General features: G+C 46.3%; 2 protein-coding genes and 2 long non-coding RNA genes across 4 annotated transcripts in view; 2 read left to right on the top strand and 2 right to left on the bottom strand.

Annotated features, from left to right (window-relative positions):
- Positions 1–2,649, top strand: part of SDC2 (syndecan 2) — a 64,899-nt gene extending 62,250 nt beyond the window's left edge. The window contains exon 5 of the mRNA XM_081013895.1: positions 1,382–2,649. Coding sequence (XP_080870021.1) covers positions 1,382–1,545 — 164 coding nt within the window. The 3' untranslated portion in view covers positions 1,546–2,649. The remainder of the gene's footprint in view (positions 1–1,381) is intronic.
- Positions 1–27,294, bottom strand: part of LOC308481510 — a 351,692-nt gene that overhangs the window by 40,649 nt on the left and 283,749 nt on the right. The gene's annotated exons all lie outside the window — the stretch shown is intronic.
- Positions 8,892–20,772, bottom strand: LOC308481512. The gene is made up of 3 exons (XR_013988727.1): positions 20,653–20,772; positions 19,713–19,768; positions 8,892–9,234 (listed from the first exon to the last, which is right to left on the bottom strand). It is a non-coding gene; the product is annotated as an uncharacterized lncRNA (long non-coding RNA).
- The window catches only part of CPQ (carboxypeptidase Q), a 175,064-nt gene continuing 169,968 nt past the window's right edge, over positions 22,199–27,294 (top strand). The window contains exon 1 of the mRNA XM_081013871.1: positions 22,199–22,574. The gene's annotated coding sequence lies outside the window, so the exon portion shown is untranslated. The remainder of the gene's footprint in view (positions 22,575–27,294) is intronic.

Genomic DNA, 27,294 nt, shown 5'->3' with positions numbered 1-27,294 from the left:
CATAAGCTGCAGAATAAGGAGCTTCCTGCTCTATTTTGAAGCCAAGGTATTCACTGTCTCTGCAGCTACTCACATAGCTGTTAGGAGTATTGGAGGACTGTTGCTTTGAGCACTGTTCCTCCCCACCCTGCGGTATGATGCAGTCTCCCCACTTTTTTTCTCTTTTGCAACACAGGAACGGTTTCCATTTTATTACTCTTTTCCTCTCAATGCTTTGCTGCCCTTTCCTTAGCATCTCAATAATGTTTACACCAGGACATTCACCTCCTCCTCAAGGGATGAAAGAAAAAACAAATCTCTTTCACCTGAGGGGTTCATTTGCAAAGGGGATGGGGCTGCTAGAAGCTTTTGAGCTTTGCGAATTCGGATACAAACAAACCCTAACCTGCACCTCACACAGACAAATGTGAGGATCTGAACACTGCCAGCCCTCTGGATTTCACACTTCCTCAAATTTTGCAATGCGGTTTTTGGTTTAAAGCATATAGAATTGTGTTTAATGGTGGCACGTGCTTTCAGATAGTGTTCAGAAATGGGCATTTTGAGAGAACGTGTGTTGAAAATACATATTGAGCACCGTCCCTAGAACACCCCTTTCTTGGCCACTGGCGCACCAGCAGTGGAGGGGAAGTGGCCGCAGTCCTTTCCACAAGTGGTGGATCTCCCTCCCAGAAGGTGGGCCTCTGGGCTACTCTCTCTGGGACCAGAGAATTGCACCCTTCATGCCTTGCTTGTCTAGTTTGACTCCAGGGCTGCAATTCACACATGCTAGGAAGCAAATCCTTTTGCATTTTGCAGCCAAGTAAATATATTTGGGGCTGGGCTTGTCAAGCCTTCAGGAACATTTTAGAACGTCCCTTCCAGAACCTTAACAGTTATTCGGCTATAAAATAATCTGGGTGGCTCTTAAGAACGTGCTTGGGTTATAAACACGATTTACGTGTTTAAACTAAACTGAATTAAAATGTTACAATGGCAGTGCTCCAAGGGGCCATAGTTGGCAGTGCCAGAAGCAAAAGTACGGGGAACAACATTTTTGTTAACCCTTTGTGCAATAGAATGGTTTCTACGCACACTTGCATACTCCTCCCTATTCAGGCAAGCAAACTGCATTATTCAGGGATGCATTTCAGCCCGGCGAACCTCTCATGGAAACTGCAGAGCGGGACCAGTGAGGGTCATGGCTTGGGAAGAGGAGGTGTGGCAAGGGTAGGAAACCTCTCCACTTGGTTCCCAGGCTTGAGGCTTGCTGCTTTGAAATGCCATTTTGAAAGGTTGGGATACTCGGTAAACGATGGTGGTTGTTTTTTCTCTTGAGAGGGGACAACTTGGAGGCAATACACTGCTCCTGGTGAAACTTCTGTTCTTTTCCCTTCCATAGCTGTTATCGCCGGTGGAGTTATTGGTTTTCTCTTTGCAATCTTCCTTATCTTGCTTTTGGTATATCGCATGAGAAAGAAGGATGAAGGCAGCTACGACCTTGGAGAACGCAAACCATCCAGCGCTGCCTACCAGAAGGCACCTACTAAGGAGTTTTATGCATAAAACTCTTAACTTAAGTGTCTCTGTTTAAGAGATCACTGAACTTTTTAAATAAAGCTTTTTTTTTTTTTTGCATAGAATAATGAAGAAACCTTTTTTTTTCATTAAAGAGCCTTTATGGCACCTTTATGATAAAAAAAATCCCATTGTATTTAAAACTTTTCATGTATTCCTTTTAAGAAAATGTAAAGTAAAATCTTAACATTTTGCAGTGTTCTGTGAATAACAGTGGCAAAACATTATTTTATACAGCCATTGATGTTCACTGAATCATTTAAAAACTTTATGCATAAATGAAAATGATTGTTTTTATCCTATGGTTCAATGAAAGTTGTTTAATTTTTGTCAGCATGTCTGATTGATCTTACAAGTTAGTTTTTATTTCATTAATTTATCTGTTTCCAAAAAAATAAATAAAAATAAAATGCCTTTTTGTAGTTGTCATGGTGCAATTTGTCTTCGGATAACTCAGATAATGGTAACTCTTAGTGTAAATGTATTTTTTCAGCTATGTAAACTTTAACCTCCACTTTGTATAAATTTTAGTGTCAGAAAATCCATTTTACACCTTGCTTTGTTTCTCAGTGTTCCTGTAGCTTCATTGAAACTTACAGCAGCAAATTAATGTGTAAAATTGGACTATTACTGCAAACGATGTAGTCGTACCCGTACAAAAACAAATCTTCTTTATGGGAGATTTTGCAGTAAGCTACTGACAAGCCTATACAAACCCAAAGACTCTTAACAGTATTCCAAGATGTTGCTGCAAATTTCTATGGCCACTGTTGGTTAATTTCTTGCAATTTGAAGGTACGAGTAGGAATTGAAAAAGGATCCTTTTTTAAAAAAATGTTCTTTAAAAAATGCATTTAAGTTGTAAACGTCTTTTAAAGCCTTTGAAGTGCCTATGATTCTATGTAACTTGTTGCAGACTGGTGTTAATGAGTATATAACAGTAAAGAGAGAGAGAGAGAGAAAAGAAAATGTTGGTATTTTATAAGCACAGACAATTCTAATGGTAACTTTTGTAGTCTTACATGGATAGACATAAATTGTAATTTGGGAACATAAACACTACTGAATAAATCATGTGGCCTAATACTGAAATATTTCATTGTGGACTTTATTTTGTTCTCTTTCGTATAATGGCGACTTCATGCGCCATGCTACTAATTGCATCTGTTATATGATAAAAGGATATGTTGGAAACAAAGGTCCCCGAAGGTTGCTAACAAGAGTTTCATGGGAGAAATAGCTCTGTTTATAGCCTCATTAAAATGAAAACGTACCTGCAGTTGTTAATTCTTTTCACATTGGTGAAATGTTAAGTGCTAATCAATATGGGCCACTTCTTTAGGGCTCAAATTCACATGACTATAAAGTTTCAGTTCTCCGTGTACTTGAATGATTCCTCCCACCCATGCCTTGCCCTTGAAATAAGCAATATGGATATGTTTGTGTGCCTTGAAAAGTAACAGAATTATTCCACATCATTATCTCTGTGGTGGGGGTTGAGAATAGCTGGCCAGAACTGTATGTTCAGCGGCCACCATTTCTCCAAAGAAAAGGATGCGAGGAGAGGGAAGAAACAGCAGGTGGGAAGGGAGATGTTTGCATCCTTCCTTTGCTACAAAGGTGAGTCAGGAAACTAGATCCTCTCCTTTTGCCTTTTGGTGCTTCCCTGGAAATCTGTGCAACCACACAACTCTTTACATGGGAGAAGTGGCCTCCAGGCGCCTGAGTCCCACTGAATGTGCTTTGGACATCATGCCAAATGGGGTGCTTCAGAGACCACACGGAAGTGCCCTGTCCTACACAGTCTGTATAAGATGGACAAGAACAAGGAGGCATGATAGGGCTTAGTAAAGGGACAGTAAGGATGAGGAACTTGTGACCCTCCAGATGCTGGGCCCCAGCTCCCAACAGTCCCCACCCATCATGGCCAATGGTCAGGACAGGTGGGAGGATGTGTCCCATCAATATCTAGAGGTCTACCCAGTCTCCATTCCAGGGGTAGGGAGAAGGTTAACCTGCAGTAGATAAAACAGAACTGCTGAAGTTAATGTGCACCAAATAATGATTTTAGTCCTGTCCATAGGCCTCAAGTATGAAAAGCTGGAATGGCGTTTGTTCTATTTAAGGTGCAAAAATTATGCTTTGCATCCTATAGCAGAGAGATTGGATGCCGCAGTAGCAAGGAGGAGCTTCAAAAACAGATTTAATAAGGAAGTGGACCACTGCAGCCTTAAAAGCCAAGCGCTTTGAGGTTCATGTGGAAGGTGGGTGACCAAGCCAACTTATAGACTAGGAGAAGATAAAGAGAAGAGGGTATGGCAAAGAGGCAAGGGGGTTTCATGAGACGCAAAGATCTGACAGAAGAGGGGAGGATGTAACCTGAATAAGGAAGTCCAGTGAAGAAAAGAGTGCAGTAATCTGGGCAAGTGAAAAAACCAAAGTACCACACACACACACAATCCCCCTATATCTTTATAACTTGTACAATCAACGTAGGGCTTTGAGTCTCTGGACTGGCTTCTTTTGCTGGTACAGTGTGTAACATGTCATCGATGGAATAAAAGAGAAAAAGTGTTGGATTTATGCAGGACCATCCACACATTGTTCTGCTTTATTAGTTGCTCTGCAATGCTTTCCTGTTATTAACATGTTGTCTTTTGCATCTGGAGTGGAATTCTTGCTCTATAGCACAACAAAAGCAGGGTAGGGAAAAACAACCCCAGGAAATGGGTGGTCTGAAAAGTTGCAAGGTTTTGGCAGCAAGCCAAGGAACATTCCCTGGTTGGAAATGAAGTGGTATGTACAATCTCAACTTTCTGCAGTCCCAAGCAGTATTGGAAGCGTGATTGTGTATAATCATCCGGATACCGTCATAAGCGCAAATTACAATGGATGCACAACATAAAGGGTGCATGGAGGGGCATGATGTCCCTTGGAAGGGTGTGATATTAGAAACTCGTGTGGCAGGAGATTAAACTTTATTTTACTTTGCATAATGGAGTAGCTAGTCCAATAAAATCTCACCATTTGGCCTAGCAAATAACACTGCGCTTGGTTGTTTGCAAGAGACTGAGTGGCAGCTTTCCTGCTATAGAAAATTATTTAATAAGTTACTTGAAAGCTAACTGAAATACTTCGCACGCTTCTTTTGATTTGCCACAAGCTGAGCCACTTGAAAATGGTGTTCAGCAAGTGCTCATTAATTGCACAAAATGTAGTGAAGCGAAGCTCATGAAACAACAGCTGCTGGAAATAACGGCACCAAGATGAAATTTTGGCAAAAAGCCTTTGCTGCTACCCAAATGCCAACATAAAGTCTACTATACCCAAACATAGTTATTTCATTTGCATGGTCTGATGTAAAGTCTTCTGCATAATTCCAGGTTGTTTACAGGTTGAGTAGGCCAAATATTAAATGGGGAATATTGCACAGTCAGAACTAAAACATCTAGTTATGCAATCTACCCCCACCACATTTGCAATGGGAGACGGGTGGATTGGATGAAGGGACAGCATCACTCTTCCTGTGCGGAATTCCCTCCTCCACCTGCTGAATAGGTGTGCAGAATAGCCAATGGAAACCCCCAAAATGAGGCATTTGGGGTGTGGGTGGGGAAGAGCTAAACCAATCTGGGATCTGCTGCCCCTCTGACTGGCATGTGGAGCAGAACTGTGGGTGCAGAAGCGGCCCCAACAGAAAGTGGCTGGGGTGCAAGGATAAGGGTTGCGTCCTAAATATTCAACCTCCTGTTTTGAATTTTCAACTTTTTAATACTTCAAATAATGCAAAAGGTATCTTTTCCCAGTATGGACTATGCTTCTAAAGGCAATTTTACTGGAATGAATCTTCCCTGTGGGTTGGATCCAAAAGTGCCTTGAGCAAGCAGAGGGGTGATTCCTCTGGGCCCCATTCCATACCATTCCAGGAGTTCCATTGACCCATCAGCAGATTTTCAGGGTCAAAGGAAGGCATGCAGTGCTTCTCTAAAGCCAACCCTACATGTTTCCTACAGGCCAAGTTTTGTTGTCATGGTGAAGAATTTTATACTCTTGATCTTCAGTCTGTTACTAGCAGACGCTTCACAACTCTGCTGCTAAAATACATATAATTCCGGATCCGAGAACTCTGTCATTTCGGTTCAGTACTATATCTAAAACGATGCATGAGGGAAAATACTCCTTTGTGTGCCCTGTAAGTGATTCTTTGTAAGTGGGAGTGACTTTGTTAAGTGACTCAAGCCATTGTATAGATTAGGTAAAGGTAAAGGGACCCCTGACCATTAGGTCCAGTCGTGGCCGACTCTGGGGTTGCGGCGCTCATCTCGCTTTATTGGCCGAGGGAGCCGGCATACAGTTTCTGGGTCATGTGGCCAGCATGACTACGCCGCTTTTGACGAACCAGAGCAGCGCACGGAAACACAGTTTACCTTTCCACCGGAGCGGTACCTATTTATCTACTTGCACTTTGAGGTGCTTTCGAACTGCTAGGTTGGCAGGAGCAGGGACCGAGCAACGGGAGCTCACCCCGTCGTGGGGATTCGAACTGCCGACCTTCTGATTGGGAAGTCCTAGGCTCTGTGGTTTAACCCACAGCGCCACCCGCGTCCCTTATTGTATAGATTAACTCAATAAATAAATTTAAATGGCAATAGTATGCCATAGAAAGGGCCCTACCCTGGATGAGGACTCTTGTCTATTAAATTGAGACCCACCTCGTTCTCTTTTCACATGCCCAAGGCAGCAAACAGGATGAAAACAAAGAATATTAAGATAAAAGCTCATCAATAAAAACAGTGAAAGCCATCAGCACCGCGTCACACTTTCTTGTCCCAGTGAAGACAGCAGGATGGTAAAGAAACACAGAGTGTGGGGTCTCCACTGTACCGAGCGATACAATAGTCTTGTCTGGATTCAGTTTCAGGAGATTCTCTTGGATCTTGGGCCAAGCTGTGACTTTGAATCAGAAGAAAGGACAAAACATGGTTGCCTTCTGTTCTTCCCACCCATCTTGCAGTGTAGTCATTGTTTTGTACTAGTTCCAAGTAAGCTGACTGAAGCTGAATCAAGAGACAATTAAAATGATGATGAACCCGCTGAATCTTTCAGGGAGCATGGATTAATTATTGTTCTTGCCAAAATGACAACAACTTAACTTTCCAAGTATAATTCTTGGTAGGCTTAAATTAATATTTAACCATTCTGCTCCTGTTGCTTATTACTCTCAAATTTGTTGCAGAGCTACGTAATTTAATAGAAAGTGGGTGGGCGATACAATAAAAGAACAAAGTACAGTTAAATTGAGGCAGCTTCCTGCGATGCAGAAAAACATATTGTTGGATGGTTTTTAGATAGTAACACATATTGAACACGCCCTTCAGTGGACTGCTTGGTCATTTTTACATTGTATTTTTACAAAAGGGTTCTTATTACTTTCTGTGGTAGACTCTATATTTTATTACACATGTGCTTCCAAATCAATGGCGTACTCACTTTTTGAATAATGTGGACAGTTCTGATTGTTCATTCTCAAAAAGGATATTGTAAAGCTGGGGAAAGTCGCAGGAAAAGGGGAAACAAAATGATCAGGGGGCTGGAACAATTCCTCTGTGGGGAAAAGCTATAAATAAAACCTTTGAAGGTTTTTATTTTTGCTGAAAAGATGACTAAAGCAGGGGGTTATAATAGGTTATACCATTATGCATGTTGTGAGGATTTTCTTTCTTTCTTGTCAGTCACAATACCAGATCTCAGGCCATCCAGTCAAACAGATTGCAAACCAATTCAGGACAGACAAAATAAATAAATAAATAAAATTTAAAAAATTGTCCAGTAGCACTTTAGAGACCAACTAAGTTTGTTCTGGGTATAAGCTTTCGTGTGCATGCACACTTCTTCAGATACCTTTTCTTCAGATACACTTTCTTCAGACAAAAGAAAGTACAGTGGTACCTCGGGTTACAGACGCTTCAGGTTACAGACTCTGCTAACCCAGAAATAGTACCTCAGGTTAAGAACTTTGATTCAGGATGAGAACAGAAATTGCGTGGTGGCAGCGGGAGGCCCCATTAGCTAAAGTGGTACCTCAGGTTAAGAACAGTTTCAGGTTAAGAACGGACCTCCAGAATGAATTAAGTACTTAACCCAAGGTACAACTGTAATTCTTCACCAAACAACTAAGCCATGGACAGGGTTGGCCCAAAACATTTTGGCAGCTGAGGCGAACCACAAAATGGCATGGGGAGTGAAGATCTACCTCAGGAACACAGGTGGGAAGAGACCAGCAGCACCTCCTATTCGCTAGGAGGAGGTGGCAGCTCTGGCATTTATTAGTTGCTTTATGCAGAAAGCTCTCAAAGCAACTTAGCAAGATAAACTAGATAAACTTCAATATACCTACCTGTACTATAGCGGGTGGCGCTGTGGGTTAAACCCCAGAGCCTAGGACTTGACGATCAGAAGGTCGGCAGTTCGAATCCCCACGACGGGGTGAGCTCCCGTTGCTCGGTCCCTGCTCCTGCCAACCTAGCAGTTCGAAAGCACCTCAAAGTGCAAGTAGATAAATAGGTACCGCTCTGGCGGGAAGGTAAACGGTGTTTCTGTGCGCTACTCTGGTTCGCCAGAAGCGGCTTAGTCATGCTGGCCACATGACCCGGAAGCTGTACGCCAGCTCCCTCAGCCAATAAAGCGAGATGAGCGCCGCAACCCCAGCGTCGATCACGACGGGACCTAATGGTCAAGGGTCCCTTTACTTTTTACTATAGCTTCTTAGGAGTTGGTAGCCATTTCCCCTTTTGAAACTGTACATACTTGTTAATTTGGACCATGATCTTGTCATAAATTCTTAGCAAAACACTTTCCATTGAAAATGTCAATATCTTTCTTACAGAAACTTACTTTTCAGTATAAACAGACTTTTTTTTAAAGTATCTATTTATGCATGAGTTATTAAGACCATAGGGATAGGGTTAGAAAAATACTCCTGTCAAATCGAAGTAACCAGCCCAAGAAGACGTTATCCATTCTGTTGTGTGCAAGTGAGTAGGAGTGAGAAGAGCAATCATTATCTAGACTTTTTAATGACTCAAGTTGGAAACTATTTTTCATGGGAGATCTCCTGGATCTGGTGTGAGAAATCGGCAACATTGAACAGCAAAAAACACCACATACATTTGGTCACAGTTTAAGGAATCAAAGTTACCATATAATTTCCATTAGCATTAAAAAGAACAGGCCGAGCTTTTCCACAAGCTTCCTTCAGCTTATAACTGTGACTCTGGAAATTGTCACTTCCATTTTTCGAGGAACCACAGCTTGCAATGTTGTCCAAACCCTGCCTGTTGCGAAAAACATACGGTGCAAATTATATATTTATATAAAAGTCTAGTGATTAACAGATGCCTCTCTTCTCTTGGCAGATCATATCTCTCAATCCAGATGGAAACTAAGGACATCTGGATGGTGAAAGAAGGACAGTAACTTGTTAAACTATTCCCTTCAGGAACTATTTACTTACTGGTACTGGGCATGTGTTTAGCATCATCCATGCCCTAACTGTGGATGTCCTAGAGTTTCCATAAGCTTTCCTTCAGTTCTTTCTTTTCTGGAGACAAGAGTGATTCAGCCTTATACTGTATTTTAGGGAGATTGCATGTAGCTTGATCTAATGCTATTTTGTTCCTAAAGGGAATAAAATCCAGGGAATCTAGGTTGAATTGGGCAAACTTCTCTAGAATGGTAATTCACAAGGTACTGGAGTACTAGGTCAGGTAACTTTATAGTGTAGCCTGACATTAAATATCTTAATTTAAAAAATCAACAGCACTCTCTTTATATCTGCCTACTTTCAACCGTCACTTTAATATGATGCATTTTCAATAACAGAATCCCACACAGCCTTCAGGTTTTAAAACAATACAATGAACAAGGTCCCAACACCATCTCTGTAGACTGACTAATAACAATATTTCATTGTTATCTTAAAATTCGGAATGCGAAAATCTGGAGTGAAGTTTGGCCAGATAAAATCATTAAAAATCATTTTGTGTGTGTAATATGGTCCCTGGATTCATGGGCAAAATACAGTGCGTTAGAACAGATACAGGATGGATTCAGTTCAGAAGAGGCAATTTGGTTTATCCGCTATAAAAGGTCATCCCAGTTTATTGGGAAATTGGTTAGCTGTAGCTTTTTTGTCCCAGTTGTGCAGTTGTGATATTTGCTGCTGCCAGGAAGAAAATCTGGAAATCCTTTCCTGGATTTCCTTTACTGAGTAAAGCCATTGCACAACACATCTTCTCTTCATGAGAGACTTGTTCCCACAATGAATCCTGTGACAGGATTCCCATGACATCAGATTCCTGAAGAGTAGCCTTGTGAGCTGCAAAAATGCATAAAGTGATGCTGCACGTCAGAATTTAGCAGATTTATTGCAGCAGGAGAGTTCAGAGGTAACACGAGTAGGAGGTGGTGCACAAGTTTGGATTCTGTTTGCGTTTGACAGCAAGCCTGCCCAATTCAATATGCAAAATGGAACACCCTAGAAATTCATACTTCTCTTAATTTTGCAAGGTAGTTCTCTCCCTACACATGTAGTATCCATGGCTGAAGTATTTTTGACAGATGCCCACTCAACCTCTGCTCAAAAACCTCCAATGAATCTTCATCCCAGCCTTGTTCCTGATGTAGATCTTTACTTCCCCTTCTTCGCAGGGAGGGGACAACCTTACTGTGGTTTGCCTCAGATGCCAAAGTATTTTGGTCCGGCCATGGTTTGGTCCCCCAGGTGGTGGATGCAGAGGATGGAAGCAGAGGATAGGTTATGGGCTCTCCTTGCTCCAGCAAGTGACTGAGAGGACGAGGCTTTCCAGTTTTACTGTTGTTTTGAAAACAAAACGATCCAGGGGATGGAGAAATTAGGAAAGGTTACAACATTTGGGAGCTCTTGGTTTAGAAAACAAGGCAAGTAATGGGAGACATGACAAAGGTGTCTAAAGTTATACATGGTGTAGAGAAAAGAGAAAAGTTCTTCTCCTTCTCAAAATATTTGGGACATCGACTTGGCCACAAACCTGGATGGTTTCAAAAGAGGATTAGACAAATCTAAGGAGGATAAAACCATCAGTGTCTGCTAGTTACAATGGCAATGTTTTGATCCCAGCATCAATAGTAGTAGTAGTAGTAGTAGTAGTAGTAGTAATAATAATAATAATAATAATAATAATAATTTATTATTCATACCCCGCCCATCTGGCTGAGTTTCCCCAGCCACTCTGGGCGGCTCCCAATCAAATGTTAAAAACAGTACAGCATTAAATATTAAAAACTTCCCTGAACGGGGCTGCTTTCAGATGTCTTTTAAAGATAGGATAGCTGCTTATTTCCTTCACATCTGAAGGGAGGGTGTTCCACAGGGTGGGCGCCACTACCGAGAAGACCCTCTGTCTGGTTCCCTATAACCTCACTTCTTGCAATGAGGGAACCGCCAGAAGGCCCTCGGCGCTGGATCTCAGTGTCCGGGCTGAACGATGGGGGTGGAGACGCTCCTTCAGGTATACAGGACCGAGGCCGTTTAGGGCTTTAAAGGTCAGCACCAACACTTTGAATTGTGCTTGGAAACGTACTGGGAGCCAATGCAGATCTCTCAGGACTGGTGTTATGTGGTCCTGGCGGTCAATCCCAGTCAGCCGTCTAAGCTGCCGCATTCTGGATTAATTGCCGTTTCCGGGTCACCTTCAAAGGTAGCCCCACGTAGAGCGCATTGCAGTAGTCCAAGCGGGAGATAACCAAAGCATGCACCAGTCTGGCGAGACAGTCTGTGGGCAGGTAGGGTCTTAGCCTGCGTACCAGATGGAGCTGGTAGACGGCCGCCCTGGACACAGAATTAACCTGCGCCTCCAAGAGACTGTATGCCTCTGAATATCACTTACAGTGAATCACAGGGGGGAAGAGCGCTGTTGGGCTCATGTCCTACTTGTGGACTTCCCATAGGCATCTGATTTGCCCCTGTGAGAACAGGATGCTGGACTAAATGGGTTACTGGACTGATCCACCAGGCTCTTCTAACATTCTCATTCTCATTAGCATAGAGAAAGAGTAGTTGACTAATCCATGGCTGTCATTTGACCCTTACACAAAATGGATCCACAGGGCTCTTTGTATTTTTGCACTCTCCTTGGGAGTTGTGGCTATGGGGCTGTCAAGATGCGCTTCAAAATTTACCACTCTAACACTGGTCCAACTGCATTGTCTAAAAGAATGTCCAGCGCTGAATGCGTTTATTTTCTGCATTTTCAACAAAATGGTTCTTCTATCACCTTTTTCTTGGAGGAACATCACCGGCCAAAGACCTCATTAGTTGAGGCTGTTGACTGCACACTGCTCCACTACTTGCAGCACGGGTGAGTTCCCAACTGGAATTCTGAACGATGGCTTGGGCTTTCCTGACACAAATGCCTTCTCAAATGTTCATAGCATGCTACAGCTTCAATGCTCTAAAGAACCATGGAACTGTCAAGTACAAGACAGAATAGCACAACTGTGTGGCATAGATTGTTCTTGGCAGCTGGTCTGCAGCTGTAGAATTTATTCCTGAAACCTATCACTGTGATATCTGAACATCTGGTGATTCTCCCTCATCGCTCCCTTGCCCCTAAAACCCAGCAAACATCACATTGCTTAAGCTATCTCATATGTCTTAAGTTCCTCTTGCTTCCTGCCTCTGTGGAGGTTTTCATATTTAATTGATGGAAAGTGAAATGAACAATGCAAAGAATTTGGAGGAAAAGCAGCAACTCCTGCCTCCGAATAACAGCACCCAAGACAATAGGATTTCACTGATGCAACATAAAGCCCTACCTTGTTGTTGCATTTTTTAAAAATTGCTGATACGGTAGGCAGAAGAATCATTGCATGGAGAGATGAACGATCTCATCTGCTATCCAAGCTCACTAGAGACAGTGAGATGAATCCCTGTTTTATCTGGACTTCCAGAGACTTGAAACATTCAAACTCCCTTTTATTCTTTCCAGGGCAGGTAATTTTGTACACAGGAACAAACCTGTGAAATTAAGAGCTTGCACAAAGGAATGGCGTGAGTTTCCTTAATGGAAGATTTGTTGCACCTTCCATTTGAACGTGAAGCAATGGGCAGCTCAACTGGAAAGCTAGATAAAGCTAGATAATAATAATTTAAAAAATAAAAATAGCCACTTAGTTCAGAACTCATAGAAAAACCGTTACTAGCTTAACAGGGTCTCTGTTTCCAGTTTGTAAAGCAGGAATAATATTAACCTACTTCACAGAGGCACTGACAGGACAAAGGAGTGGAAGATTATGATGTCCTAAATGCAAACAACAGACACTGAAATATAATTGCTGTCATGAACTGGCAGGACAACAGGGAGGAGGCAGAGGATCCCAGCGAGGGGTGTAGCCAGGACTGGGACACACTGGGGCAAGCAAGGGATGGGGAAGGAGAGGTTGGTATATGAAGTACTCACAGGGTGATGGAGGATGATGGGGGTCAGCACACAGAAACCAGAGCAGCAAGAACCATCACCAGAGCCAGAGGGGCCCACAAGGCGGGTTCTGAGACCAAGGGAGCAGCAGGTGGGATGCTCCAGGAAGCTGAGGCAGGCTAGGGCCCAAAGCCCAGCTCTCTAGCTGGCCAGGTGGGGGCTCACTAGCTCTGGAAGGAGGTGTGTGATTCCTCAGCTGGAGTAGGCTCAGAACAGGTGAGGGCCACATGCCTCATCAAGCCCAGGTGCTGCAATCAGCATGCAAAGTATAAAAGGGAAGCAGAGCTGAGGTGCTCTGTCTGCTCAACTGCCCATGTTGGTGGAGCTCAGCTTGGATGCTCCTGGACCTCCACAGGACTGTGCTTTGGGTTTGATTCTGGACTGTATCCTGACTGCTGGACTTCGGACTTGAATTTACCCTGAACCTTTGGACTTTGGACTTCACTTGTGTGGACTGACCTCAAATTTTGGACTTGGCATCCTGACTTACTGCCAGGTAGGCCAGGGGTTCAGGAAAATTGTGCTCTAAGAAATGTGAATCACCAAAGCTGCTCTTCTCTGGCATACTGTTATGGCCTGTGGCTCTTCTGGATGTGGTTGAACTCCAATTCCCATCAGCCCCAGCCAACATGGCCAAAGATCAGGGGTGATTAGAGTTGTAGTCCAACAACTTCTAGGTGACACTTATACTACTTTATCAACTGCCATTCCCCTTAAAAGAATCCTGGTGACTACAGTTTCCATGATTCTTTGGGGGAAGCCATGGCTGCTAAAGTGGTGTAAGAGTGCTTACACCTGCTTTAGCGACTAGGAACTGCACCACTTTTCAGAAACTGAAGTGCAATGTCAGCACATTTTCTTAATACTTCCCATTTTCCTACACTGAAACTGCAAAGGTTGAGTCACTGAATCAGAGGGAACCTTAATCTGAATGGTTCACTGAATTTATTATGGTGCTGACTGTATCGCAATACACCTGCTGGTGTATGAAAAACACACAAGAGACCAACATCTGGGGAGGAAAACGGGTGAGTGCGTCTTAATGTCACTGACAGACATACCAAGGAAGTCTTCTGGTAATTTCATTAAGTTTTTCAGGATAAATACATATCAGTTAAAGTCTAAATCTGGGTGGAGCAGTTCATGAGGACTGAGTTTTAGGAGCATTTCCTAAGCAGAAGCTTTCTTTTCTTTCACTTTTGGAAAAATGTGGCACTCCAAAAGAAATGACACAGAAATTCAAAGGAATGGTGGTGGCAGAGTAGGAAAATTTGCCTGCATAAAAAGCAACCCAAAACAAGTTCAAAATGGTGCTACTGTGAACCTTCCAGTCCTACATTAATTCAAGTGACCCCAACTTGGTGCCCTCCAGATGTTTGGGACTACAGCAGTAGTGCTGATGGGAGTCCAAAATTTCTGAAGGGGGTCAGATTTGGGTATTGTATTTTTTAAGCTTATCTGCAGATATTGAACCTGGCAGCTTTGTGTATATTCCAACATCCTTTTTGGTTCCTTTTTCTTTTCTCTGCTCCATGTTCTAATCCCCCAAGTAGTAAATGATTTACTAGTGTTATGTACTGAGTTGAATAGGATCCAAACTGTAGCAGTCTGATTGGTCCTAGAACAATAGGATCCAAAAGGCAGCAGTCTGATTGGTCCTAGAACAATAGGATTCAGAATGCAGCAGTCTGATTGGTCCTAGAACAATGCAGCAGTATGATTGGTTGGCAGGAACCACCCAATCCTGCTCCAGATAGAAGTGAATCCACAACCTGATTGGCTTACAGTAGAATTCCAGAATTAGCCAATCATGTGCAGCCCATTGTGTAAATAATGTATATAAAGCAGATACTGTGAGGGGACATTCATTCATTCCTCCTCACCACTATGAGCTGAATAAAGAGCATGAAATCACTTTGCGACTCTGAGTATATTTCACTGGCGACGAGGATGGGATCCCGCTGAGCTGACTGCCACACACAGCACCGCAGCACCGCCAACTGCCGCACCGCTGCCTCGCACCGTGTATCCAGGCTTCAGCTCCGGGGCACAAGGAACTCAGAATGGCAGCCAACAGCAGCTTCTCGCCATTCAACCCAGCATCTGGAGACTGGGAAGCGTACGCCTCCCGTTTCACCTTCCTCCTAGAAGCCAAAGGGGTCACCGACGAAGAAGACGCCAAGAAGAGGGCGATATTCTTCAGCGTCTGCGGAGAGGAGACGTTTGAAATCGCCCGGGCTCTCCTTGCGCCTGAAGACGTCACTACTGTTCCATACAAAACAATAATGGAACAGCTGAAGGGGCACTTTTCGCCGCAGCCCTCAGTGGTGGCTCGTCGAAATGCCTTCTACGCAAAGCGGCAAGCCCCTGGGGAAACCATAACTGGGTTTGTGACCTCTCTCCGCCAAGCCGCCCGGTTCTGCAACTTCTCAGAGCTGGAGAACATGCTTCGTGACCGCCTCGTCGGTGGCCTGAAGGATGAGAAGCTGCAACGACGCCTCTACGCTAAGAAGGACCTAACGTTCCAGGTCGCTCTGGAGGAGGCCCTGGCAACAGAAGCTGCCGAGAGGTCGACCCAAGAGGCACGGCCGAGCCTGCCATCCCAACCGAGGGTCCACCATGAAGACCTCACCGACGACTCAGGATCCGACAGGGAGGAGGTGCACCGAGTACAGCAGCGCACTCAAGCAGCGCACAGACCACAGCTGCCTCGACGAGAAGGAGGGAACTGCGCAAGCTGCGGGGAGAGTCACGAGAGGAGGACCTGCCGTTTCCGCAACGCAGAGTGCAGGCAGTGCAGAAAATCGGGACACATCGCCCGGGTGTGTCGGGCTCGGCCCACCCGACACCAGGCATCAGATGACCAATCCAAGAGCCCCAGGTCCCGGGGCCCAACGCACCAAGGCAACTCGACGGAGCTCACGGACTTCCAGGTATACCAGTTGCCCCACCCCAACGTAGAGAAAATTTATGTAGAGGTACAGATAGAGGGGGCCCCATGCCGCATGGAGCTTGACACGGGTTCAACTCTATCCATAATCTCGGCAAGGACCTTAAGGAAACTGTGTCCCACTGGGGGTCCCAAACTCAGGCCGGCCCCATTCACCCTCCGGGACTTCCAGAAACGTAAGGTCCCCACAATGGGGGTGGGGACCTTCAGGGTGCAATACCGAGGGCGGACGCGGCAACTGGACTTGCTTGTGGTCAAGGGCCCCTACATTAGCTTACTGGGATTGGCATGGTTTGGACCACTGGGGCTAGCTGTCACCGGGGTGAACCACACTAGCTTACAAGTGGACGTGGACGCCATATGCAAGGAATTTCCAGGGGTTTTCGATGGGAAATTGGGACAGTATACGGGCCCCCCCATTGCGCTACAGCTTGACCCCGCAGTACGACCGGTCAGGCTCAAGGCCCGCCGGGTCCCGTTCGCCTTGAAACCCCGTATAGACGAGGAATTGGACCGACTCGTAGAGCAAGGAGTGCTGGAGCCGGTGCCTAATGCTCCCTGGGAAACCCCAATCGTCACACCCGTCAAGCCTAATGGTTCGGTCCGCATCTGCGCAGACTACAAATGTACCATAAACAAGGCACTCACGGCCCACGCATACCCAGTGCCAGTGGTCAGCCATGTCCTTGCCACCCTGGCTGGGTCGAAAATTTTTGGCAAGCTGGACTTGGCCCAAGCATATCAACAGCTGCCAGTAGATGAGGCCACAGCAGAGGCACAGACGATTGTGACGCACAGAGGAGCGTTCAGGGTAAAGCGGCTGCAATTCGGTGTCAGCGTGGCACCAGGCATATTCCAGAATATAATGGACTCTCTCCTTAAAGGGATTCCTGGCGTCACCCCCTTCTTCGATGATGTGTTGATTGCCGGCCCCACACCAGAGGAGTTTGAGGACCGCCTCCGCACCGTTCTGCACCGTTTCCAGACGGCGGGTCTCAAGGTGAAGCGGGAAAAATGTCTACTAGGAGTGCCTCAGGTGGACTTTCTGGGATTTATGGTGGACGCAGAAGGGGTCCACCCGACTGGGGACAAGGTACGGGCCATTTGTGATGCCCCAGCGCCCAAGAGCAAGACTGAACTTCAGGCCTTCTTGGGGCTATTGAACTTTTACCATTCCTTCCTTCCCCACAAGGCGGCGGTAGCGGAGCCCCTACACAGACTCCTGGACAAGCGGGCCCCTTGGGTGTGGGGCCAGCGCCAGGAGGCCGCATTCCAGGCAGTCAAGGACTTGCTTGTCTCAAACTCGGTCTTGGCACACTTCGACGAGAGGCTGCCGGTGGTGCTAGCATGCGACGCCTCACCCTATGGCATTGGAGCTGTCCTGGGGCACCAACTCCCGGATGGAAGAGAGGTACCGGTGGCGTACTTTTCCCAGACACTCAACACAACCGAGCGGAACTACTCGCAAATCGACAAGGAGGGTCTGGCAATCGTAAAGGGAGTAAAAAAATTCCATGATTTCTTGTACGGGCGGCCCTTCACCGTGGTGACTGACCACAAGCCGTTGCTTGGCTTGTTTGCCCCCGAAAAGCAGACCCCCCAAGTGCTGTCTCCTCGCGTCCTCAGGTGGTCAATTTTCCTTGCCAGCTACCAGTATGCACTGATTCACCGACCTGGGAAGGCGATGGGCCATGCGGACGCCCTCAGCAGGCTACCACTACCGGAAACAGGCCCTGACCCAGCACCTGCACAAGAGGTTATGAGCCTGGAGCTGCTTCCCGACCGCCCCATTCAGGCACAAGAAGTTGCACACCATTCCAAGAAAGATAGGGTCATCTCCCGGGTCCTGGACTGGGTGTGGAGGGGATGGCCCAGCAGCAGCCCCGGGCCAGAATTCGCCGGCTACACAACCCGCAAACATGAACTGTCGGCCCACAAGGGGTGCCTGTTATGGGGAAGCAGAGTCGTTGTTCCCCAGCCCCTCTGCAAAAGGGTCCTCACAGCCCTACACGAGACACATCCAGGGGTAGTAAGAATGAAGGCCCTTGCCAGGAGTTATGTGTGGTGGCCGGGGATCGATGGAGAGATAGAGGCCTGGGTCAAACACTGCCAGGCCTGCCAAGAATCCCGCCCAGATCCCCCAAGGGCCCCAGTCCAGTCCTGGGAGTCCGCCCGAGCACCATGGTCACGCCTGCATGTGGATTTCGCTGGCCCCTTTCAGGGGAAAACATTCTTCATAGTGGTGGACTCCTACACCAAATGGCTGGAAGTCGCACTGGTACCGTCCACTTCCACGTCCGCAGCCATCCGGGTACTACGCAGGCTGTTTGCAACCCACGGGCTCCCTGACACTCTCGTCTCAGACAACGGGACTGCATTTACGTCAGGAGAATTCCAAACCTTCACAGCGCAGAACGCCATCCGCCACATCCGTTCGGCGCCGTTCCACCCTGCCACCAATGGCCAAGCAGAACGCATGGTGCGGACCACCAAGGACACCCTTCGCCGCATGACGCAAGGGGACTGGGAGTACCGCCTTGCCACATTCCTTCTAGCACAGCACAGCACCCCCAGCTCAACGACTGGCCGGAGCCCCGCTGAACTACTAATGGGTCGGCGCCTTGCAATCAGATTGGACCGCCTTCACCCCGATAGAGCTCAGGATGAGATAGTGGTGGGGGAAGGCAGGAACCCCCGGACCTTCGAGGCCCAGGACCCAGTGTACGCAAAGAATTTTGGGGCAGGCCCAGCATGGGTACCCGCCACAATCACCAGGGTCACTGGCCCCGTGTCGTACGAGGTGCTAACGGATGGGGGGCAATGCTGGCGCCGCCACTGCGACCAGATACGGCGACGATTCCCGGGAGAAAACCAGGAGGAGGACAGGTCAGAGGAGTCCCAAGGGAACAGCGGGGCAGTGAGGCCCATAGAGCAGGAGGGGCCAGCAGGAGAGGCAGAATCAGTAAATACAGAGAGGACCCGTGAGGCCGAAAGGACACCGGAACCAGAACCACGACTGAGCGAGCCGGTTGCACCAGACCAAACAGCCGCATCACAGCCAGCATCCTTGGAACACGAGCCAGAACCCGGAGCCCGGACCAGGGAACACCCCAGGCCACAACGCACACGTAGGCCGCCGGCATACCTTGAGGACTATGAATGCGACCTCCCGGGCAGGACTGGAACTTAGAGGGGAGGGGTGTTATGTACTGAGTTGAATAGGATCCAAACTGTAGCAGTCTGATTGGTCCTAGAACAATAGGATCCAAAAGGCAGCAGTCTGATTGGTCCTAGAACAATAGGATTCAGAATGCAGCAGTCTGATTGGTCCTAGAACAATGCAGCAGTATGATTGGTTGGCAGGAACCACCCAATCCTGCTCCAGATAGAAGTGAATCCACAACCTGATTGGCTTACAGTAGAATTCCAGAATTAGCCAATCATGTGCAGCCCATTGTGTAAATAATGTATATAAAGCAGATACTGTGAGGGGACATTCATTCATTCCTCCTCACCACTATGAGCTGAATAAAGAGCATGAAATCACTTTGCGACTCTGAGTATATTTCAACTAGCAAATTATTATGCCAGAGATTTAGTATTTTAAGTTAATTATTTCTATTTTGAGTGCCAGGAGGCCCCAAGCCTAACGAGTTAAACACTACAAAACATGTACCGGTATATGATACCATTTCCATAATCCAGGTGTCTTGGGAAGGGACTCAGCTGTCTGGAGTACCGCCAGCTAAATAAACAAATAACAAAAGTGGACATCATGAGGTGCCCAGAACTTTATCGCTTCTGAACTGTCCGATACATTAAGGGAAGGAAATTCCCATTCACCTCCCCCTCAAGGGTGAAATGTGGAGGGGAAATACACTGTTACAAAAGCCATTATAAGCTGAATCCAGTCTTTCTGCCTATTGTTAAGTACAGAAGCAAATCCATCAGCTTGATTTGGAATTGGGACCAGCAAATTGAGAGGTTTTCTTTAAAGATGACAAAACGGCCACCCCTGAAACTAATCCCCAAATTCGAATATTGCTGACTTTCCCAATGCTTAATAGGGTACAATTGCTACCCTCAGCTCTGCTGTGAGCCGTTTTTTCTCTGGCCTTCTGCACTTTGTGATAGCAGCAGCAACTGAGAAGTCTCAATGGAGGCCTAAACTCTCCTTCCTAGTGCTTTGAATGCTCTGTCTCATATGCCAAGGATTCTGGGAAACATCATTTCCCAGGGTACCTGGCATCCATACTAAGGACAAAGATGTCCTAGAAAATTTGCTTTCCCAGGTGACCCGGCATTTAATGGACTAGGAGAAGGGGGAGGCATACAATCTAAGATGAATAACTTCTTTGTAGGAAATGCTCCTCAGCTGGTGAGGCTGCTGAGTATTACAAATAGGGCAAGTTTGTATTCCAAGACAGGTATAACTACATTCTTTGATGACTTTACTGGAAGAAATCTAGGGGGGTGGGGAAGAAATCTAGGGAAAGCATTTGCAATGTCCCCTTTTCACAGATAAGCAGATGTTGCAGGAAAGCAAAATCCTAACCTCCTTTGTGACTTTATTTGTGTGCACATAATTCTTTTTTTAGTTTTAAGCTTGCCCAATATCAACATACCTACGTCTGAAAGCTTGTAGGTTTGTAGCATATATTATTTGGCAAAGCCACACAAGGAGTCTCTGCCTGGCAGTTGATTAGGGAAAGAGAGGTGAGGTTCACTAAAACAAACCGTTTGTGTGATGCTTTGAAAACAAAAAACAAAAATCATCAGTGAGCTAGATTGTTTTAAAGAGCTGAATGTAACACTGTCTCTGCGACCATCAAATTTAGTTATGTTTTCCACCATTCAAAAGAAAAAGTTTGTAAACAAAAAGAAATACAACAACAAAAATGGCAGATGGCCAGATTATGACTCTCCTCTTAATGAGACAGGGAAGTAAAATCAAAGGTACCAAAGGAGAGTGCAAGGAAAAAGTGTGAGGTGGAGGAAAGAGTTGACAGATATGTTTTCTAGGGCCCCTCAATGAGCCCAACACAAGGGCAGTTTTTTCTATTATTACTGCAAATGAAACCTCTGTCACCAGACCCAAAGGGAAAGAAACAGAAGCGAATAGATGTGAACATATTAGTCACTAAGAACTGAGAATGTGTTTTGTGAGTGACAGTGAGTCATTCAATCATCTCTGTACTTTATCGCCTTACGGATAGATGTTCTGTGACATCTTTATAAACTGCGAGTAATAGGAACTCAGGCTTGAACATAAGAGGATCCTGCCAATGTCCCATCTACTGTAGTCTTGCACCCTGTTCCCATAGTGGCCAGATGCCATGGGGAAGCCCCAAAGCCCAAGAGCACTCAGCTGCCTTGATGTGCATAGCCAGAAATGATGTTGGGAGGGCAGGCTTCATACTGGGGGGCGGGGTGGGTGAATCTCCTTCTTAGGGGGGGGCAGAACCTCAGTTAAGTATTTTTATTGATTTACTTGATTTAGGGATTAAGTATTTTTAAGTTAAGTATTTTTATTGATTTACTTGATTTACATGCTATGCCTAGCATGTAGTTTCAGATCAGATTACATGCAACCACTGCAGTGGCGCATCTCATGGCCTGCGAGTCTGTCAGAGCCACATGTCTGGTGCCAGTGTTGCACCAGCAGGACTTGGCGCAAGGATGAGCGGGAGATGGCCACTGAACGCCAAATGTATGTACATCAGCCCACATATTGTTCCTTACCTGCTTCTATTTCTAGTCCTAAGCAATTCAACCTTTTCTTTGGATGACTAGTTGGCCGGTGTGACCAAAGCTACAGTGGTACCTCGGATTAAGAACTTAATTCATTCCGGAGGTCCATTCTTAACCTGAAACTGTTCTTAACCTGAGGTACCACTTTAGCTAATGGGGCCTCCTGCCGCCGCCGCACGATTTCTGTTCTCATCCTGAAGCAAAGTTCTTAACCCGAGGTAATATTTCTGGGTTAGCAGAGTCTGTAACCTGAAGCGTCTGTAACCTGAAGCATCTGTAACCTGAGGTACCACTGTAGTAGCTTCGCAAAATACGCTGCATGGGAGATGTTGCAATGAACTGCTTTATCCGAGCTACCTTGCCGTCTTATGTAACCTTGCCAGCTCCTTTTTTTTTTGGTTTTGTTTATAACTTCCTTCTCCCAAGACTCCCGCCCGGGGCCTCCCACAAGCTCTGCACAGGCCTGGTCTTGATGCCTTTGGTGCTGGGATCATTAAAAAAGAGAGAGCTTGGTTTGTTTTCTCCTGGCAACACCCCACTGAGGCGAGGGGCTCCCTGGTCCTCCTCGCCGGGCTGTGACCAAAGAGCCTCTTCAAAGCGCACAAGCAGCGCACGAGGCTGACGTCTGTACCCGCTGGAGAGGCAAATGCTCCTGCCAGGCGGCCAGCTCAGGCAGGAAGAAAAGCGCCTCTCCGGTTCATTCAGCCAAACGCTGCTGCTGCTGCTGCTGCTGCTGCGCAGGGGACGTGGCCTCGAGCTCTCCTCTCCGCCACCCGCTCGCTCGCTCGCTCCAGAGGAAGGTTGGTGGACAGCCCCGCTCCTCCCCCGCGTTCTCCACGGCAGGAGGCCGTCCGGGAGCCGTTTGCGGGCCGGAAAGACCCGCGGCTGCGTAGTTTTAGGGCCGGAGAAAGTAGTATGGTTGGCAGTCCGGCTGCGCACGCTTGCGCGCAAGGAGGGCCGCTGCTCCTCGAAACTAAAAAAATGTGTCCTGAAGTCAAGGGAGCAGATATTCTCACGGGGGCGGCTCGTGGTGCCTTGAACCAGGTGGAAGCTCCGTATAGGATTTCTCCTTTTGCTCAAAATTCAGCCCACAAAACGGGAAGGAGGGGGGAACCTTACCTTACCGTACCTTCTTCTGCAACTTACTATTTGTCTAAAGGTAAAGGGACCCCTGACTATTAGGTCCAGTTGTGGCCGACTCTGGGGTTGCAGCGCTCATCTCGCTTTATTGGCCGAGGGAGCTGGCGTATAGCTTCCAGGTCATGTGGCCAGCATGACTAAGCCGCTTCTGGCAAACCAGAGCAGCACACGGAAATGCCGTTTACCTTCCTGCTGGAGCGGTACCTATTTATCTACTTGCACTTTGACATGCTTTCGAACTGCTAGGTTGGCAGGAGCTGGGACCGAGCAACGGGAGCTCACCCCACCGCGGGGATTTGAACCGCCGACCTTCTAATCGGCAAGTCCTAGGCTCTGTGGTTTAACCCACATCGCCACCCGTGTCCCATAACTTATTTACCTAGTAGGAAAGGGTAGCGGCGGAGACTATGGAGGATGTGACTGCGCAGTTGAATGGATAGATTGTATTGACGACCTGCTTTTCACCTTCCAGAGGAGCTTATTGATTATCTTTAAGCATTGTGTGTAGCGGAGAGACGAGGAGGGGTGATGTTTGCAGCTTCCTGGTCCAGCTCCGTGTCACGCATTTCCCTTCCTAGGATGAGTTGCGCTTGCCATACATAGCCTTGCATGGTCAGTTTAATTCTGCTGTTGTGTTTTTAATTAAAGCCAATTACTGAACCTGACAGGTGGGGGACAACCCAAGGGAACAGCAAATTGCAGCCTGTATTCTGATGACTGCTGGGAGATCTACCTCTAGATATTCAGCACGATTAAAGGCATTTCATTAAAATGTACAGCGTTGGTTTGGGCCACTTTGAGGAGCTGGCGCTGTCAGTGGCAGGAGATGATGAGAGAGACAACGTTTTAGGTACTCTTCCACCATTCTTGCCCCCACTTTCCAGCTGCTGCTCATTGCTAACAGCCGGGACCTCTGGATTCACTGTCCAATAACCAGGGCTTCCTTCCTGCAAGCATCGGAAGCAGAACAGGAACCACAGGTGACAGTTTTTGGGAGGAATCTAGCATTTTTTGTAAAGTTGCTACCGCTTATTCCTGATTATGCTCCTCTAATGGTAGTTTGGTACAGAAATTTTATGAAGTGGAGTTTCCCCCACTATTTATTTCCACCCACTGTCACTAAGGCAACAATCCGGTGCACACTTGTTTGGAAGTAAACTCCACGGAACTAAGTTTCCATTCTCAGTAAAGTATACCTTGCATTGTGTTGTGGGCATACCAGGGTTTTGTCTATGTGACTGTGTGCTTTGTATGGGCTGAGTGAACAGGACTACCAATTTCTTTCTTGGCAGGCTACATTATTATTATTATTATTATTTGTATACCGCCCTATACCCAGAGGTCTCAGAGCGGTTCACAGAAAAGACAGCCTTTAACAACTGCATGCAAAACTAATATTCACTAGGGAATGTTTTCCAACACTGCCTCTATATCAGAGATGAGGATCGCATGGCTCCCTACATGTCACTGGACTACAATTCCCACCATCCCAGGCTGGTGGAGGGATATGTACACTTCGGGGTACAGCAACATTTGCAGGGGACACGGAAGGTCTCTGTGCTGGGCAAATTTACCTGAGCAGTGTTACCTGTGAGTCTCGAATCTGCCAAAAGGCAGGGAAATGTTGGCACCCCTATCTCGTATTTGACAGATATTCTTCTAATATACATACATAGTAGGTTGGGTGGACTTAACCAAGTTCTGGATTGCACATAGGCTAATTTTTATCTACATCAGTTATAACTTGCATGTATGAATCAGATCTACAGTGGTACCTTGGGTTACAGACGCTTCAGGTTACAGACTCCGCTAACCCAGAAATAGTACCTCGGGTTAAGAACTTTGCTTCAGGATGAGAACAGAAATCGTGCTCTGGCGGCGTGGCAGCAGCGGGAGGCCCCATTAGCTAAAGTGGTGCTTCAGGTTAGGAACAGTTTCAGGTTAAGAACAGACCTCCAGAACAAATTAAGTTCTTAACCCGAGGTACCACTGTAATGCAAAAGAGATTTCACATCAACCTCAAACAATAACAGCAAGAGTTTAGTGGCATACTCATTTTGGCACAAGCCTTTATGGGCCAAACTCTGTTTCATCAGATGATGATTTTATTTGAACTTTTTAATTACTTACACAGAAAGCTCTCTCAGTGACTTACTATATATCTAAGAACATAAGCATAGGTAAAGCTACAATGGTGCAAGGGACTTCCCTTCGTCTGCAAATTCTGATCCAGAGGGTCCCTTAGCCATCTGTGACTATTTTGAGGGTGCAGGGAGGGCTTCGTGGGTGGGGGAGAAGAGGAAAGGGAAGTTCTGTTGCACAAGTGGAAGTCTGTTGCGCAGGCAGAACGGCAGGATTGGATATCATTCAATACTGTATATTAAGAACACATTTACACAAACCGCATGCAGTTCACAAAGCAACCCCAATAATAGCAGCAGATAGCTTCAGCAGTATAACTAATACTTGAAACATTATCCTCCCCCCCCCCCCAATGCACTCACACATATATGGCTGGGCTGTGAGAAGAATTATTATTCTAAAGTAAAGCCGGAAGAGCCAGCCATGCAGGCGAGATGTGTGTCACATGCAGAGCCCACATGAAAATTAGATTCAGTCGCATAACAAAAGGAGTCAATCTTTTCATCCAACTGGGTGTTGGCTTTTCCCAACTGTTAATGAATTGGCAAAGCAAGATGAACAGCGTACATAATGAATGCATTTTTGCAGTGAGCTAGGCACTCCCAGCCGATGCTAAACCCAACAATGCCAAATTTTGCAAATTATTCCAATTTAACAGTTTCTCACTGGCGTCTCCTTTTGGTGCCCCATTCTTTTTTTTGGGGGGGGGGGAGTATGAACATGGCCGGAATGTATTGAGAGACTGAAATGGCCCCTCATTGGTTATCATTTCTAATGCCCATTTCTTAGGTTCATGCAGTGGGATAAGTCCTTGATGTTAGGCTGATGCCATTAGGTTCTGTTGCATTGTTTTTCTTACTAGCTATGGGGGCAGAACTGGCACCAGGGTGTGGTGCAGGAGAAAGTCCCCAGGCTTGGCGAGTACTTAGTTAAGAAGAGTTAGTAGGTGGGGGGTGTCTGTAAGGATGGGCAGTACAGTGGTACTCTTCTTAACCTGAAGCACCACTTTAGCTAATGGGGCCTCCTGCTGCTGCCACACCGCCACCATGCAGTTTCTGTTCTCATCCTGAAGCAAAGTTCTTAACCCAAGGTACTATTTCTGGGTTAGCAGAGTCTGTAACCTGAAGCGTCTGTAACCCGAGGTACCACTGTAATTCTACCTACAGCCTGTTTAAGGGAAGGCTCACCAGGATAGCCTGTAGATCTACAGAGGGGAATGTGTGGCCCTCCAGATGTTGTTGGACTACTACAACTTCCATCATCCTGGAACATTAGCCCTGCTGGATGGAGCAGGTGGGAGCTGAAGCCCTGCATTGCAAGGGGTTGGACCCTTGGGGGGGTACCTTCCATCTCTATGATTCTGTGAACATCTGGAGCACACAGGTTCCCAATTCCTGCTGTAGATCTGTGATGACGCAGTGGAGAGGCATTAGCCTGGAGGGTCCTGAAACTATTCAGCAAACAGATCTGGGGGTTGAAGTTGACAGCTCAATGGCAATTTGATGTGCAGCAGCAGTGAAATTGATTGGCAGTAGAATCTGGACACAAGAAAATACTTCACACAATGCGTACTAAAGCTGTGCAGATCACTGTCCCTGTGTGTGATGATGCTGGCCATTGGCTTGGGTGGCTTCAAAGGGAGTTAGATTCATGAGGGGATGGCCATTATAACTAAGGAGACCCAAACAGGAAGGCTTTGGCCTCTGTGATAAGCTTCAAAGCTTTCTAGAAGCATCTATTTGTCCATGGTATACTAGACTAAATGGACTCTTGGTTGGATCCCTCATGGCACTCTTAAATGGTGTTCTTAGGGTTGGTCCAAACACGCGTCTCTCTACAATTGGGTATATCATTTCTGTAGGCCAGACTCAAAAGCTCCTGACTTCCATTCTTACCTCAACAATTCACATTATAACAGTGTGCAAATAAAGCAAACTTTGGGCTTTATTCAACTAAATGATTGTGCAAGCAGAATGACTTCCACTTGTGCAGTGGGGACTCCCCACCTCACGGCTCACACATCACGCGTTAGAACAGATTTAGGAGTGGGGAGGAGGAGAGCGGTGAGGTCCCATTGCACAAGGGCAAGTCATTATGCTTGCACAATTATTTAGTTTACTCAGATTTTTCTCTAATTTTCCTGCTTAAGAAAAATTACATGATCAGGAATGCGCGCACACACACTTTAGAATGCAGCTTCCATGTCGGCTAAACAAATCTAGAGACTCTTAATAATTA

Source organism: Podarcis pityusensis (genome assembly GCF_964106645.2).
Source record: "Podarcis pityusensis genome assembly, chromosome: 7".
Classification (NCBI taxonomy): Eukaryota; Metazoa; Chordata; class Lepidosauria; order Squamata; family Lacertidae; genus Podarcis; species Podarcis pityusensis.
The sequence above is the reverse complement of the archived record's forward strand: the minus strand, read 5'-3'. Positions and strand labels throughout refer to the sequence as shown.